This window comes from Gnatocerus cornutus, chromosome 4 (assembly GCF_029298725.1).
Source record: "Gnatocerus cornutus isolate USDA-ARS CGAHR chromosome 4, icGnaCorn1.1, whole genome shotgun sequence".
Classification (NCBI taxonomy): domain Eukaryota; kingdom Metazoa; phylum Arthropoda; class Insecta; order Coleoptera; family Tenebrionidae; genus Gnatocerus; species Gnatocerus cornutus.
Genome location: NC_142236.1, coordinates 8,976,602 through 8,992,479, shown reverse-complemented (window position 1 = coordinate 8,992,479; position 15,878 = coordinate 8,976,602). Strand labels below are relative to the sequence as shown.

General features: G+C 37.9%; 1 protein-coding gene and 1 long non-coding RNA gene across 2 annotated transcripts; one reads left to right on the top strand and one right to left on the bottom strand.

Moving 5' to 3' along the window:
• Positions 1–4,642: 4,642 nt before the first annotated feature.
• On the bottom strand, positions 4,643–5,676 carry LOC148176349 (uncharacterized). Its single transcript, XM_088035053.1, has 7 exons — positions 5,664–5,676; positions 5,581–5,583; positions 5,502–5,521; positions 5,286–5,471; positions 5,008–5,211; positions 4,874–4,954; positions 4,643–4,825 (listed from the first exon to the last, which is right to left on the bottom strand). Exons 1-7 carry the CDS (start codon positions 5,674–5,676, stop codon positions 4,643–4,645), a joined length of 690 nt encoding a protein of 229 aa, XP_087891179.1.
• A 9,167-nt stretch (positions 5,677–14,843) lies between these two features.
• LOC148176348 (uncharacterized) lies at positions 14,844–15,560 on the top strand. The gene is made up of 3 exons (XR_015769940.1): positions 14,844–14,876; positions 14,930–15,163; positions 15,332–15,560. It is a non-coding gene; the product is annotated as an uncharacterized LOC148176348 (long non-coding RNA).
• The last annotated feature ends 318 nt before the right edge of the window (positions 15,561–15,878 follow it).

Here is a 15,878-nt window from a genome sequence, read left to right as displayed (position 1 = left end):
AGTATGTATTGATGTTGGCACCTTTCCTTGCTCTCTGGGTCTGAGTTCTGGGACACCCTGTATATACTAAAAAAATACTTTTTAAAGATTGCACCTACTTCACAACACAGAAGTTTCTTACTTGCTTACAAATTACACTTACAAATTTTTAAAAATTGGGATGATAAGTGTGATTTTCGTCTTTGTGCAATCAAAAAAACTCATCTTCAGTTAACTTTAAAATGAAACAGTCTTTCGTTTCTGTCGAGTAATTTGACGTTGTCAAACTGAAAATTTTGTGTAAACAGTAATGAATGATTTTTACAAAGCCATGTTTGTATTGGGGAAAGTTTTCTTATGAAAAATTTATAACAACACGTACTCTTTCTTTCCATTTGTTTGCATGTGAAGGCAGTTACCATTTAATAACCATAAAATTAGCAGCTGTCAAAGTGGCAATTAAGGACAAGCTATGGAATTCCAAAGGTAACTGAGGATGAGGTTTTATATAATATAAACCGGATGTGTTTGTATTAATAAGAACGTTACAATGGGATAATAAGGTCAATGTAACTAATGTAATTGAGAAAACTTGTTTATCCTAAAAGTGATTAAAAAATATTGAACCCGGTTGTTTCGTCAACGGGTTAGGGTGAATATGATAATGAGTTAACTCGGATATGGAGATAAAGAATTTGTGCTAAAATTGTTAAAAAATAATAAAATCCGACTGTCTCGTTAATGAGTTGCGTGATTATGATAATGAGTTAAGTTGCAGCTAGAGATAAAAATTAAATCTGACTCGTGTTTCTAAAATTGATTGAAATTAAGGTAATTTTAACTCGTTATGGAAAATAAAAAATTATTGAGATAGTGTTAAGACTAAGAAAACGCCGTTTACGAAATTAGTCTTTTATTGCCTCCGTACACCACACACAATAAACTATTCACACACTCCTTTGTCTTCTCGCCACGCCACGCTGGTCTTACCGCCAATTCTCTACTTCTTCCCGCCCTGTCACCTGTCAACGCCTAAATGTCCCTAGCACGCAGTGCCCTCACCTGTCACTGCGCGCCAAGTTCAAATTAGTTTAACAATAGTAAATTAGATCTGGGAAGGTGATAATTCAAAAAGAAACAGACACACGTGACACTGATACTAAGACAAGGTTTTAAGTGTGCATTAATGGGGTTATCATATGTTTGACCGTGGTTTTCTCAAAAGACGGTAGCAACTACCGCACTGGAAAGAATCAGGGGTGTGTTGTTAATTTCTTCAATTTTATTTACAATTCGTTGCTGTACGGCAAAATAACTTTGTTGCTTTTTTAGGGCTTGGTAATTACTTATCTAAGTTCCTGGTCCACAGTAGCTAATAAGAAAACGATGTTAAATCGGCATTAGAATTGTATACAAAAAATATCTGCTTAAACAAGGAATATGCCACTCCTTATTCTTTATTTTATCTAATACTTTTTTAATAAGTGGACCTTTTGTTTTCCTCTTAGTAACACAATTGTCTCTTTATGTTTTTAATCCTCACACAGAATACAATCTACGTTTTTACATACCCTATATACTAACAATAGGCTACCGGACACCAGAAAATTCGATGCATTTTATTATGTTTATGAGTTACGTATACGCATGAATCAATTGCCAAACAGATTTTTTGTTCTCCCAAGGTCGGAATTATTAGCTAAGTATTCGTTTGAAATCTAGCTTCGCGCTGTTAGTTTCAATAGGGGCTATTCTGTATCGAGTCGGTTAAATTTAAAGGGTGGTTAAATTTTAAAGGTCCTTTAAAACGAAATTCCTATTCTGTATCAGCCAAGTCCGTTAAAATTTTAACCTAGGTACGTTAAAAAGCTGCTTATTTTAAGGGCTAGTCGAAGCCATCCCTTAAATTTAACAGGGTTTCTGTTTGACAGTTCGATGCTTGATATTTTTATAAATATTGCAATTATAACATAATTCTTCCACAAATTTGTTGCAACTCAAAAATGGCATTGGATGGTTTAATACATTAGATAATTATGCATGATGAAGAAGATCGAATACGAAGGTAAAATTAGAGCTTAGATTATAAATGTTTATCTAAAACTTTAATTATTTGCAGAAATGAAGTTCGTATAAAACACCGACACTTGAGAGATTCAAGCGATCCATTTACATTGCTGGATAAATTATTTATAAAATTGTTTCGACTAAACAAACCAAGCTCTTTGGCTTTAGTAAACGATTTAGAACAGTTCATGCAAGACCCCCAAAAAACGACAAAAATTCCAGTTTCCATAAGAGTTTTAACGGCTTTACATTTTTTTGGACATGGAAATTACCAATTGGGAGTTGGTCATGTACAGGGTGTTTCTGAAATGCTTGGCCAAACTTTACCAGCATAATCTACCAGTCATACAGATTTAAAAAAAACAAAAATGTTAAGTTCAAAAATGTTTAATTCTCGAGTTATTAAAATCTTAAAATAGTAGAAAAATTTTCACGGAGTGTACTTTTAAATAAATGGCAAACCAAAATCAGTAACGTATGATCCCATTTTAGTAAATGTTTTATTTGTCATTCACAACTGTCAATGTGACGTCAAATTAATCTTACTCCTATAATACTTAAATGCTCAAAATGTCTTATTTCAGCAACAATACATCCATTGCTTCGTCTTATTAGTGATTGACGAACACGTTCTAATACTTCAGGCGTATTTCGAATTGACTGGAAAGCCTGTGTAATGGGTTGCTGATGAATCTGACTAGTTGGTATTGGGGTACGATAAACAGTTTCTTTAAGATGTCCCCACAAGTAAAAATCAAGAGGATTGCAGTCTGGAAAACGTGCAGGCCATCGCACTGGTCCTCTACGGCCAATCCAGCAGTGAGAATAATTAACATTTAACAAATTGCGGACATTCATGCTAAAATGCGCAGGGGCTCTATCATGCATTAACCACAACTGTCTGCGCGTCTCCAAAGGTACATCCTGAAGGAGTACCGGCAAGTCATTTTCTAAAAATTGTCTATGTTACTCCATTTAATGTTGGCGGAAGAAAAAATGGTCCAATTAAAAAATCTCCAGCAATACTTCCCCACACGTTGCACGAAAATTGTTGCTGATGTCGAGATTCAATAATAATGTGAGGGTTTTCATCTGCCCAACGATGATTGTTGTGAAAATGAACTACGCGGTGTCTCGCTTCAGGACGTTCTTCAATCGCTTCTAGAACTTCGACTTCCAAAGTAGGTGTTCAAACAGTTCTCTGCACACCTCTATCAGCAGCAGCATGAGCAAAAGATCCTGTTTCTTGAAGTCTGCGGTGAATTTCAGAAAAAGTACCATTGGCGGGTACAACTCTGGCGTCGAGCTTTACGAGTGTTTCCATCAGCTTTTTCGTAAACATAGTGAATATCAGCCATTTCGTGATTTGTGTATTGATTCATTTTGTAATTCTTTTGCACACAATTACAAAATATTAATCCGTCAAAAAAATTAAATTTTTTACTAGAGATGTTGATTCTTTTTATAACTAAAAACGCTCCTAGGTAACAAACTGAATCTACTATTGAAGTCATTGTTAAAAAGTACACTCCGCGTATAAACTGCTGCTACTTTTAAATGTTAATAACTCAAGAACGAGACCTTTTTGAACTTGACATTATAGGTTTAATTTACTATGTATGACTTGTAAAAGATGCTGTTAAAGTTTGGCCAAACATTTCAGAAACACCCTGTATATTCATTCGCACTTAGCCAACCTAGCGTGAGTAGATGCATTTCGGAAGCGTCTGACTGTATTGTAAGGCATATATTGCTTAGATGGATTCAATTTCCGAATGATGCTGAAAGCAGAGCAAGACATAAGGAAAATTTTCGACAGTTTGATCAGAGGTTTGAGAATTTAATTGGTATAATTGACTGCACGCAAATAAGAATTGTTGCTCCACCAGAAAATCATCCAATTCACCCAGGAGCCCCATATTTTTGTCGGAAGCATTTTTATTCAATTAATACACAAATTGTATGTGACGCAAATAAGAAAATTATTAATATAAATGCACGATTTTCGGGGTCAGTCCATGATTCTGCCATTTGGATGATGTCCCAGGCGAAACAAACACTGCATGAATTATATGTTCAAACAGGACAATCAAATTATTTGATAGGTGATAGTGGCTATCCATTAGAACCTTGGCTATTGACACCATTTAATCAAGTGGCACCTAATTCCCCAGAAGCAAATTTCAACAGAGCTTTATCAAGAATCAGAACAAAAATTGAACATGTTAATGGTTTATTAAAATCAAGATTTAGGTGTACTCATGGACATAGAGCTCTGCACTACGATCCTATTCGAGCAGCAAAAATAATTTACAGTTGTGCTATGTTACATAACATGTGTCGACATTATAACGTCCCCTTACCTGAAGAAGAACAAAACCAACCAGAAATTATTGTAAACAATGAGCAAGTAAATCTAAATGATCACGACTGGTTTAACATTGGTGGTCAAGTAAGACAAGGAATTGTAAATGTACATTTTAATATTAATTAAATACATATATATATATACATATACAAAATAACTAAAATAACTGGAAAATCATTACATAACTAAAAACTAAGTCTACCTCCTAATTAAAATAAATTTAAAATTTTAATTGCAAAGCTGCACTGGGAGAAAAGCGCTTTTTTGTCGGCTTGCCAATAGTAAAACTGCATCGGCCAGTTTACTGTTTGAACTAGCCAATTTATTTAGGCATTCTTCATGTGCCCTGGCGATATTCTGTACATCCGGATGATTCTTCCGTTTGCGGCCTCTTTCTTGGGTTGAACTTTCCTAAAATTTGAATAAATAAATGAAAAACATTAATTTACAGAAACTTACTATTTTAGTGTTCTCCACAAAAGAATTGTTCAAATCGTCCCACGTTGGTTCTTCTTCATTGTTGGCGATTTCAACAATTGGCTAGAAATTGATCACATTAAAGCTTTTTTCACGCCAACTAAAAAATTTTTTACCAACTCCGCCAGAACTTCTTCTTGATGCCCAACTTCTGGGATCTCCGGAATGCCTGCTATAATTACTGGTGATAATAATGTCAGTAATCTCTCTTCCAATGCCTGCAACGATATTTGTGCACTGGGGCCTCCACCAGTTTTAAGCATGTCTACATTTATAGCACGCGCTTTTTTTTTAACATTCGCCTTCAAATCATTTAAGGTCTAGAAAATTTATTATTATTAACATAACTATTAAAAAAAAACAAATACTTTTTATTTAAATTGTTGTTACTTACCTCTCTCCATTGTTTTTTTGTTTTTCGGGCCCCTTCAAGTTGGTTTAATTGTTGGACCAACTCTTCCCATTTGTTTTCAAATCTCTCCAATTCAACAGCATTTCTGGCTCTGCCCTCAATTAAGAAAGGATGTTGCTCCAAATATGCAATTAAACCTTTTTTTTGTTTTTTTGGTAATTCTTGGAGCTCTCGACATATTTATTTAAACTTTTAAACAAAGTAAGGTAGAGGATCAACTAGACGCACCAAGCACAACCACAATAATGAACACAAATTCTAAATCAAAATAACTTACCTTCTTGTAATAAAATAAGATGGAAAGAAAATCAGCACGTTTTGATTATAAATATTTTGCATCTTATTATCTTTGACCCAAACTTTGCCTGCTCATGGGTTTTTCGAAGTACATCTTGAAGCCAGATGTTGCATCTAAAGGTGCTATCAAACCAGAAACAAGAAATTTTCATTTTCTGTAGCGTTTATACGTTTGTAACAACGAAACAAATATATTTATTTTTTTATTTGCTTCGTTTGAATTTAAGTCGATGTCACATAAAGCGCACGCGCACGATCACAACAGCCTACTTTCGGGTCAGAAAACCTACCACCATGGCTGGTTCACAATCGAATTAACAGACGTACGTTAATATTCTCCATTTTAACGTAGTACGTTTATTTCATGATACAGAATAGCTATTTAAACCCCGCACCGTTAAATCGGACTATTTTAACCTACCCTTTAAATTTAACAGACCCGATACAGAATAGCCCCTAATAAGTCTTCAGTGACTACGTCATAACTCCTTTCTATGCATATGAATTGAGAAAACGCATACGTCAACGGAATGTTGCATTAGTGAGAGTGAGATAGAGTAATCGTTATAATTCCTAACTGGTTTCCGATTTATAGCACACTTGCATCAACCAATCAGAAGTTTTGTTTTTATAAGTCAGCTCAGGAAACATCTGCACCGAACGTCATCTGTCCATTTTCGCTTTTCGGTTATTGCAGCATTAAAGTAAGAAAGATACAAAAACTACAGCAATTCACGTTCTGCACACACATTTTATGCATTCATAACCTCAATTCAAACTCAACTTCATCGTTTTCACCAATGACTTCGGCATTACCCACAGCCAATAGGCGTCGACTAAGAAGTTGTTACGTCAACAAGGCGCGTGTTTGAAACTGTCCATTTTTTAAATAATTTTTTTTGGTATAAATAAAGTGCGCAAAAAAAATGGATACTGATTTTTAATGTTTTCAGACTGGACAGATTTATTTTTTGAAATAAAAAAAAACAGTCCGGTAGCCTATTCTACATATACCCAATTTCTACATTAAGCGTCGTTGTGAGAACTTGTCTCATGCTCGGACCAAGATTCAAAACTGGTTTTATCTCCCAGACCACTTTCATTACTAGTTTCAAATGCTTCGTCAGTTTCTGGAAATATTATCATTCGATCTGCTGAATTAAAGTCTATATAAAACACAATGTAACAGTCATGTTCACCCCTACATCTTCTTTTTCCCTCATCAATTGTATTTAAATTACAATTATGGTTTTCATAGTGTAGCCGGTGAAGGGCTGTGTGTGTAGATTAATTGAGGTTTCCCGAGCAATGATCTTCCTTTACCGGCTCTAACTCACAGGAGTGTTCGGGCCAAATATTAACTTACGAATGAACCCTCCTGGAGCCATTAATGTTAAATTCTCTTCGGAGGCTAATACGATGTTGGCCCAAAATAAATGGTAGCGTAACATAGGAACATGGCAATAAACAACTGTATCAAAGATCCAGGTTTTAATACTAAACATACAAGGGCGTGCGACACAAGAGTTAGTAGAGTAAGAATGTTAGTTAATAATTATCACTTGAATTATAAACAAAGTCAATTTTCTTTCTCACCATTTCGCACATAAAGCCCATAGGGCCGGGAGGAGTGGCGCGGCGGCCCATAGCAGAACTCGAAAGTGGAAATTTGTTTAGTTATGGTCTGCATCTTGCTGTCTGGTGATGAACTTTTTATGACACAAGCTCTTTGACGACTATAAAACTGAACTTTCAAACTGGAAAGATTCAGAGTCATTTTTACCAAATTTCTTCAGTTTATATAATCCATCATTTGCATGATTATGGGTCGTAATACCAGCAACCATATTTGATTGGTTGTTTTTGTTTTGCCCTAATTCGATTGGTTGCTAGGGGTTGGTTAGGGGGTTAAATTCTTCCCCTTCTTTAATTTAGGGGTGGGATTTTAGTTCAACTATTGGAAAAGAGATGTCGTTGTGTGTCTGTTTTCTAAGTTTATTATTTTTAAAAATCATTTATTAATTGTTTATAATGTCTTTTTGACTTTGAAATCATTATCTCTCAGTACACCAACCAATCAGAAATAAGAATCAAAGATAATTACTCAAATCTAAAGTTTTAGAATATTCCAAATTATGCCAACTGCAATTATCCAATTATCCTAAAAGCTTTTAGAGTTTCTCAGAATTCCTATTTTTAGGTGTTAATGATACTATAAAACGTTAGCCTGTCTAATAATTGTCAACCCCATTTCAGAGTTTATTTTTGTTACATCGGTATTTATTACTTGAGATATGGATGGTTCTATTGTCCTGGGCGCCCTCTTGTACCTGCTGCTTAGTGATATTTTATTCCTTATTGGTATTTAGGGTGTGGGGGTGCAATTTTGAGAGCAATTGAGTGAGCAATTGAGGATGAGTCAACTTGGTCCTAAAGATAAGGGCACGCACCTGTCTTCATAAACTTGAAGGTTTATTATGGGTACGCATGCAAGACAATTCCTTTGAGGCAATGTCATGGTATATTTTTAGACTAGATGTATTGGTATTGATTTCTTAAAAGACACAGCTAAAAGCAACGTGTGTATTCTTTTTGGGCAATGTTATGATGGATTTTTGAACAAGTGCATTCAGATTAATGATGCTTTGTAAAGGGGCCGCTACATTGGCTCCCGATTTTCCAGAAAAAGTTATACTAAAATTGCATAAGTTTTTGAAAGAACGTGGGCAGGTGGAAAGAAAATATTGTCTAACATTTGGTAGGACACTTATACTTTGTAAAAAAAAACGCATGCAAACATAAATCAAGAATAAAAATAACGATGGTTGGGGCTAAGCGGGGCCCACCTAACTCAGGCGTCCCAATCCGAGTCCTCGGAAGCCGTAGCATCGGGGGCCGCCGTGAGTTCCACCATCGGTGGGGGAGGGGAGGAATCCGTTGGTATGGTGGCCGGGGGTGGGTGTAGAACCCTGGGGGCCACCAACATGACTGGAGTGGCGGCGGGGGCTGGAGTGGGCGCACGCGGGAAGTGCCATTCCCGGAGCGGCGCGTGCTCCAACCAGTGGAGGCCCTCGATATTGAAGCCCGTCGTGGCTCCGTTGGAGCAGGGGTGGGGTGGTATGATACCCCGGATGAATGAGCACTGCCACATGGCAGGGCTCACTTCCCTCTACGGTCCAGGCCCGTATCACCCGGTCCTCAAACCGGGCAGCGAAGACCGGTGGTCTTTGGGTCGCTGGAGCGTAACCCCACTCCATGTCGTCGATCTCTTTTAAGCTGATGCATTCCGGGCGCCCACCCCGGAATAAGAGTTCCCCCAAGTTCTTCAAGAAAAAGGCCTCCACAAGAAGGAAGACCTTATAGGCCGGGTGGTCCTCCGCTAAAAGAATAGTGATTAGACTAGGGTTTCTCTAAACGGGGGGGGAGGAAAGTGGATCATCTCGAAGGGAGGGGAAGTGGGATTATTCATGTCCACAGATCTGTTTGGAAGGAGTGGAAGGACGAGCTTGGGGAAAGTTGACGGGGGACTCGGGGAGTTGCATAATGGGGTTGGTCTGACTCGTCAAATCGCCAAGTGGCTGGAGGAGGTGTTGTTAAGGGGGTGGACTGCTCTTGGGATAGAGTTGTAAGGCGACGGATAGGGGATGCAGGGTTCTGTATGCGATGGGCCAAATAGGTGCAGGTAGCAACCACGACGAAAAGGGCACAAAGGAGGCCAATTATCCAACCGGCCAGGAAGAACCGGTAATTTAGGGATGGGGACAAACAATGGATCGTGGTATATCTTCGTTCCAGCTCGGAGGAAGTGTTATTATTAAAGGACATGGAGATGATGGTCACGTTATACGTTCGATCTACATGGCCTTGGAGGAGGATGGTGGGCAGGGTGGTTTTCAGGGTGCGAAGGTCACCCGTTTGTTCGTCTGTCCAGACGACCAACGTGTGGTCCCATGGTGGGCTGGACAATGCTGTTAGGTCCACTTGGACGAGACATTGGTTTGACGGGACCGTCACGTGACGGTACATGCCGGCCCATGTCACGGTTGGGATGGCTCCCAATGCCAGCGTACCCGGTAGGGGTGCTGCAGACCCTACCGTCCAGTAGGTCAGAAGATACAGAAGCACTAAAAGTATTTATCGTCAAAATCCCGAACTGAACTTTTATTACTGTCACCTCGCGAAACCCGAAGGGTGTACATTGTGCAATGGATCTTTGATTTATGCTAAGTGCAGTAGGTGAGGTAGATTATTTATAAGATTTTTAATGCTAAGTGCTAGAGAATATAATATTATTGTGAGATAAATTGTGAAGATACAAGGTCATTTACCATAAATTCTTTTCCTTAAATACATATGTGCAATTAGAATAAATATAAGGAGTAAAAAGTGCATTTTTACGAGTAGATTATAAGTAGATTATTGATCAATTACATTCAACCCCTGTAATTTGGGAACGGGTTTTGCAGTTCGTTCTCAACGTGTTTTTGTAATGTAAGATATGTAGGACGCGGCGGCGGGGGTGGAGGCGCTGTGCTAGGAGGTGGCAATGTAACTGATGCAGTTTCCTTATCCGACTTGACCGGTATTTCATAATCCGAAGAATTTGACTCGGTCTCTTGAGTGGTAGAACGTAGAAATTTCTTATATGAATAGTGAAGAACGTAATAAGTCATAGTGTCCCAAAAGGAAGCAAAAATCTTCCAAGTGCATCCACCTTCACTACGGTGAATTGTTAGAGCGTTGAGGACGATTTCCAGCATAAACTTAAATAGTCGACACACGACGTAAATTCCCAGACAAGTACTGGTCCAATTTCCGATAAAGGTAAGCCATCCATACAATCTTTTCGTTGTATCTTGGGCTAAGCGTTCCAAATCTTCTTGATTTAATAGACTATATCCCGTATATTTGTTGGAATTAACAGGTTCGCCTGATACTTTTCGTACTAAAATATTGTTTAAAGCATCTCTTTCAAGTCCAAAAACAAATGCTTTTTGTGCCTCTTTGACTTCGATTTCTTTGTACAAGCCACCAGATCCAACATTCTGGATCGGTTGAAATAATTCCGTTGTCTCAATTTCGGTTTGGAGTTCTTTCGGTGGTTGAGATGATGCTGGTTTAGGATGAAAACTAACCCATTTATAATCTATGTAGTACATAGGAGGTATAACACTATTGCAAGGTATTTCTTCGCCTGTGGTTTGAAGAATTCTCGTTAACGGTGCCCTAAAGTATGATTGATTATTTACTGTGACTGGAAGTTGGGCGTAACAAACATCTTCGCGACGGATGTGAGCTACTTTTGGTACACATTGAAGGATATACAAGACCTCGCCTGCGAGTTTCCCGAGGTATCCCATACTGCGTTGAATTAAGGAGGTTGTAACAGAAGGTAAAATTGATGCAAGAGCTAGGCGATTTAGAAGAATCTCTCGATGTAAAAGACAACGACGATGTACAGCATAGGTATGGGCTGCTGCCAATGAAGTTTTCAGGGATTGTTCGACGTAAAGAAATTTTGTATTCACGTAGATTGTTAAATCAATATCTCCTTTTTGAAAGTCTTGAGCCCATTCACGAATTGGTTCCGTGGTATTGTACAAAATTACTAAGAGTTCAGGGTGGTCAGTGTTAAACATCTTGGCTCCACGCGAACACTTTTTCTTGGGCTTCTACTACCACATAATCTATTGGGTCTTTGGGGTTTACCAGTTCTGTAATTTGATGACCATGTCCAGCATACAGCGCAAAATATTCCGCGCATGATTGTTGTGGATTGAGTGTCCAGTAGGCCTCGCCCACATTTAAATTCATTCAATGTCTTTTTGTGTAATCGCATGCAATTCCAGATCTAAGATGTACTTTGTTTTCATCTAGGGTAACTGGTGCATAATAGTCTTCATTGTGAACTTTAAGTAGTGCTTGTACTACTACATCTTCCCATGAATTTCCATCTTCATGGTACGAAGAGCCCTGACAAGAGCCAGTGCTGCTGGCTGTTCCAGCTAAAAACACTGTGGAAGTTGTGGTGGAGTTCGGTTGAATTCTTGCCACTAGGTGTCCACTTGGTCCTCGCCATTCGTGGAACGTGTGAATGCGATCACAAGCGTCTGCACCCACCGGATAAATATACGAATCGTAGCCATTATTAACAACACTTGTGTGTGAGAACATACCACAATGATAAATTGTACGCGTAATTTCAATTAGGCAAATTCGTACTTGAACTGAATTAAAACGTTTTTTCTGCAAAACTTGAACCTTTCGTGGCCCTGTTTTATATTGAGTATCAGGGTCGGGGCAGGATGCAACATCTTTAAGCGAGATTACAAAAATATTAGCTGATGGTGATTGACAATCGTATACAATAATCGATTCAGCTAAAGACATACATGATAGTACAATGATTATTATAGTCCATAAGCTGGCTGTAACAAATTATCCATTCTTAGTCCTCTCATAAGGTTAACCCTTCGTAATATTACAAAATAAGTTGATACAAGTATTAAGTGCTTTAAATGTGCTTTTTCAATACCCAAGGTTTAGGTGAAACAGGGCCTCTGCTGCGTGTGCGGTGATCGTGTGGCGTACGAGTATCATTATTACTAATAGGTTGTGGCAGATTTGCTGCCGAACGACTTGGAAAGTTTTCATAAATTACTTGTGAATCTGTGGCTTGGTCGACTAATGTATTAACTACTGAAGTTACCCAAGAACTCAAGTTTGACGATTCTGCCTTGGCAGAGGACGTAGTTGGTTGAGTAATTGGAGTTGACGTTAAAAACGGATTATTATTTAGAAATGGATTTGTACTCCTATTCTCAGGAGAGCGAGATCGGGTGTGATCTGAAATATCAAATATTGTCCTATCGCTATCACCCGAGGACGATGAATCCTCTGAAAATGTCTCTGTTTCGGACGTTCGCAATGAATTACGCGATTCCTGCCTCGACGGCGGCGGATAAAATGGCACATATGAGGGATATGTTAACGGTCCGTAATCAGTATCCCTCAGACCACGTCTTTCCTTTCGGTGTGAAGGAATGTGCTGCTCATTACCCTTACATAATTTTAATCTATTAGCATGTACCTTATCAATTTTCCCGTCAGAGAATTGAATCTCATACGTTACCGGGCCTTTTTGGCCGATAACCGTAAATGGTCCTTCCCATTTGGGTCGGAACTTTGTTGCGAGGTTTTTACCTTTCGGCGCGGGAAAGTCTAAATAAACTTTATCCCCAATTTTGAAAATACGCTCTTTAGCCTTTTTGTTAAATTTATCTGTACGCTCATCGGCTTTGTCTTCTAAATTTGCACGAGCAATATCCCGAACTTTATTGAGACGTTCACTTAATTCCGCGGCATAATTTTCATCTATATCATATCGTTGACGTGAAGCTTCTAAGTTTGTTAAAAATGGTAATGGCATTTCATGACCATAAAGTAAATTAAAAGGTGTAAAGTTAGTGGAAGAATGAACTGAATTGTTATAGCTCATTCTTGCAAACGGCAACCAATAATCCCAATTAAGATCATCTTCACTTACATAGTGAGAGATCATTGTTTTGAGTGATCTATGTAATCGTTCAATTACTCCATTTGCTAAAGGCCTATACGCGGTAGTTTGAATTTTTGTGATGCCTAATAGTTTACAAAGGTTCTTCAATAAGTCTGACACGAATTGACTACCTCGATCGGTTAACAAAATATCAGGGACTCCATGACGTGTTATAATATTATCTACTAAAGCGCGACACATTGTCGTAGTTTTGATATCGGGAATTGGAATGGCTTCTGCATAACGCGTAAGATAATCAATACAAGTTAAAATATAGCGGTTTCCTGTTTCTGTTAAATTTAAGGGACCCACGAGATCTATTGAAACTTTTTCAAACACCCCTGTAGGTACAGGTGTATTTTGTAACATTGCTGGAGATTGTGGTTGAGTTTTATGAATACTACAACTATGACATTTTTCACAAAATTCGCGGATATCATTTTGCATTCCTTTCCAATAAAAATGACGTTGAATTAACTCACTTGTCTTCTGAATTCCTACATGACACGCCAATGGGGTATCATGATGTAACCGTATGATTTCATTTCGCATTTGATATGGAATCACTAATTGATCATCAACTTCTTGTGCTCCACGTTGTCGATAAATTAATCCATTAGAACTTAAATAGAATTTATCTGACTTTAATAAGTTCTGCGTTTCCGGATCCTTTTGTTGAAAGACTTTTATCGTCTCTAAATTACATAACAAGGGTTGAAATTCCGGTGTTGGATTTACTGCGTGCGTACTACCGATGCTATCTCGGGTTGACCCGTATCAATTGGTCGAAGGTGTGTGAGCCCATCGACATTAGTGTTTTCCTTTCCCTACCGATAAATTATGGTAAATGAATATTCCATTAGAGCAATGGCCCATTTGGCCAATCTAGATCCCGGATTTTTCGCGGTAAAAATGTATTTTAACGGTAAATGATCCGTAATAATTTTAAAATGTGTTCCCACTAGGTAACACTTGTAATGTTGAATTCCCCACACAATTGCTAAACATTCTCGCTCGGTGGCTGAATAACGACGTTCTGCGTCTTTTAAAACTCGGCTTGCATAACTCACTGGGTGCTCCCTACCTTTGTCATCTTTTTGTGACAAGATTGCACTTACTGCAGTTGAAGATGCATCCGTATTTAAAATGAATTCTTTTTGAAAATTTGGATATTTTAAAATCGGTGGCGTAATTAAAGTGGTTTTTAAGGTTTCAGAAGCTGCCTGTTGAGCTTCTGTCCATTGAAATGGGACGTCCTTTGTCAAATCTGTCAACGGTTTTGCAATTTCGGAAAACTTGGGAACAAAGCGACGATAAAATGAACATAAACCTAAGGTCACTAGATCAAATTGTCTTTTTTATAAGGTACCGCTGTTAGTTTTCCAGTGCGCAATTCAAGAGAGACAGACATAGTCCATAAATCAATGGGTTAGAACGAGACGCAAGATTCTAGGGAATTGTCATAAAATTGTTGACGTAAAATTTGTCATTGACAAAATGTAAGGTTATCTTAAATTTATTTGTTTAAAATACACTTAAATAAACCGTGGGTACAAAAGAAAATTAGTTCCAACATTATAACAGACTATGTGAATACGTAAGAGGTGAGCGAACCGACATTAGAACCGATTCCATTTTAGCACGTTAAGGAGGTGCAACACTCAGAAACGGTCTCGGACTTCAAACACTGTCTTTTCTAATCTCCAACGATTCGACTTGTATGCAGTAACGCCCTAATTAGAATATGCTATTAGCACTTATTATATTGTAGCTTCTCCCGACGATGTAGTAACAATGATGAGATGTTAAAGTAACTGAGAGAAAGCATTGCACAAATGGAAGTAGCAAGTACATGAGCAGAAAATGAAGTACATGAGATATTTTAAAGGGGCTATTAAGAAGAAAGAATTTACAAGTTTGAAGAAGTAGACATGTTTAAGATCTTGAATGAGTTTATGCAAAACAACTGCAACAAAATGAATGAATATCAAGAACAAATATTAAGGTTATGTTAAAATTATTTACTTAAATCACCCTGAAATACAAAATTACATCTATTTTTAACACTACAGGAGACCATTTGAATGCGTTTTAGGACCTTCGTACGCCACATTAAACTATAGAACCAGTTTTGCATATCTTATGTATATTTCATGTCCCATTGCATTTTCAGTTTTCACATTCATTATGAGGAGGTAGCAGTGGCTTCAAACCAACCATCTTCTGCCGCTGATGTTGAAAGCGATGGTGTGTCTTCCTCATAAGACTGTATATCTGCACTGTTCAAGTGATGAGTGCAATGACTGTGTCTTGTCCACCTGCTACTTTATGAGGCCCCGCTGTTACATTAAGGATAGCAGTCAGTTGGTCCTACAACACATTTTGAGAACGTTTACCGTTGAGGCCGATAAACTTACACTTTACAATATCATTGCTTGTGTTTTAGGCATTTGAAATAATATTTCTGTCCATAACGCAGGTTTTGTGATGTACCACATGTGAGTGGCCTTCCTTCTTCCATTTTCTTGCCCATAGATTTGATTTTCAACTCATATTAACAATAAGATGAACGAGTTATTCGCCTGAATGCAAGAAGTTCATGTTGGTATTGGGGCTATTGAAACACAAAAGCGATTGAAGACAAATTGGGGGAACATTATTTAAATTTAATTCACGGAATTCGTAAACTAACAGGTACAAAATTCCATAATCTTATAAGA